Genomic DNA, 1,808 nt, shown 5'->3' with positions numbered 1-1,808 from the left:
TTGGTGGCATTGTGTCCATTGTTCCCAGTCATCGATGTCATGAGTGCCTCCGACTTCGATTATCTTTATACCAGGTAATTTGATGGTTGCCAGTAAATGAAATACTGCTGTCAGCCCTAACCCGCTGTCGGATTTGATCTCGTCTAAGACCCGCCTTTTAAGGTCATTGCCCGGAGACCACGAAGATCGCTCGCAGTGGTGCACGACCTCAGAGGATATCGAACCAGGCCCGTCAGAAGGTGTCTGTTCATCCCACAATTCTTCAAAGGTTAACTAACCAGCTTTATGAGTGACAACATCTTGCTTCTCCTCGGCTCTTCTCGACTTACGTGATCGTGAGTTTAGAAATTGGTTCATGAACGCCACTAAACTATGTTAGAAAATGCATTGAAGCGAACATCGAACATCGCACCTCAGGCTTTGCATGTCTTGCAACAGGTCTGTGTTGCTCCAAGGCTCCGGATGCAGCGTTGGTCTTTCTATCATCGTTGAATTCATGGTTGGTTCAAGGTTCAAACCATTATGCCTGCCGGCACTTAGATCGGGCGAAGCATGGGTGCTCGCAAAAGGAATAACACTCTCGTTGCTTAGTTGTGGGTGTGGGAAAAGCCGAACTGGTGTAGCTAAAGTTGTTGGTGTGATTTGCGACGATACAAGGAATTCGTTCCGCAATGTCAAAGTACATTGACTTTGAACGGGTTCCAGAACATCCCTAGGAACCTCGTCCAGGTCCGTCGTGCTTCCTTGCTGCAGAAAAGTTTGGACAAGATCCCTGAATCCGTCACAAGTCTTCAGGTGCGTTGTCTTGCGTACGCGATTTGCCTCAGGCAACGCATCATTGCAATGATAACAACTTTGCGAAGGAAACTGACGATTGATCCATGCGGTACCATCTGCAGACGACAAGAGCGAATCGAATATCTGTTTTAATTCCTCTTCTGGATCATCTTTCCTAAGCTTCTGAACGTGTTCTGCAAAATTGGAACACTGTCTTAAATGAGATTCCTTGCGAGACAAGTTTGATCCTTTGTTTAATTTGTCGCAGTATCGACAACAATGATTGGAGAATTGGCGACCAGTCCAAGACTTCGCTGGGGGCATCATGGGAAGAATGGTGAATGTGATCAATCAGGAGGTTTTCTTCGTTCATGAACGCGAGAGTGCGCCAAGCTGGTGGCGCCACATAGTCTTGCATTTTTTAGACTTCGTGCTAGTTTTCCCCTTTTCTGCAAACGGCGAAGTTCATTTCGAACTAAAATTGTTCAAATCACAGCCATGCTGTTTCAATCCTTTGAATCGTGCTTGTTTGAATGTTCAAATCACATTGCATAATATTCTTTTAACAATGAATCGAAAGTTCAAGCGATACTGATTTCATCGTTTCATATAGACGTGTGTCGAACGTAGGGAAGAAACGGAGTGACTTCCTATGCTAGGTCATATGTCCTCCTCTAGCATCTGTAAGATATTATGCTATGCCATCTTGAGATAGAGAGGAACTTGATCCGCGATATCAGCGGACTGCGGATATCTAAGCAGGTCTAGCTACGCAATTAGTTGTTCGAAACAATCTCGCTTGTTGTAAACACAATCAAGTTCGGCATGATCCATTTTGGAAGAGGACTGGTGATAAGTTTTTGAGGGGTCGGTCAATCACGTGCTGTATAAGAGCGCATGGAAAAGTCATCAGATCGGCGACCTCACCATCATGGAACCGTGCAGCCTAGCCCCCCTCTGTAAGCAATATGATTGGTTATCACAGCCTTCCGGATCGATGAAACACGCCTTAAAGTGCTACAGGCTCAACT

General features: G+C 45.5%; 1 protein-coding gene across 1 annotated transcript; it reads right to left on the bottom strand.

Moving 5' to 3' along the window:
* Positions 1-375: 375 nt before the first annotated feature.
* On the bottom strand, positions 376-1,101 carry M437DRAFT_70778 (uncharacterized protein; the record flags this gene model as incomplete). Its single annotated transcript, XM_041025576.1, has 1 exon — positions 376-1,101. The coding sequence occupies one exon, from the start codon at positions 1,099-1,101 to the stop codon at positions 376-378; it is 726 nt and encodes a 241-aa protein (XP_040874493.1).
* Positions 1,102-1,808: the final 707 nt, after the last annotated feature.

This window comes from Aureobasidium melanogenum, assembly GCF_000721775.1.
Source record: "Aureobasidium melanogenum CBS 110374 unplaced genomic scaffold scaffold_117, whole genome shotgun sequence".
NCBI classification, from domain to species: domain Eukaryota; kingdom Fungi; phylum Ascomycota; class Dothideomycetes; order Dothideales; family Saccotheciaceae; genus Aureobasidium; species Aureobasidium melanogenum.
Note: the sequence above shows the minus strand (reverse complement) of the source record. Positions and strands in the feature narration are given on the sequence as shown.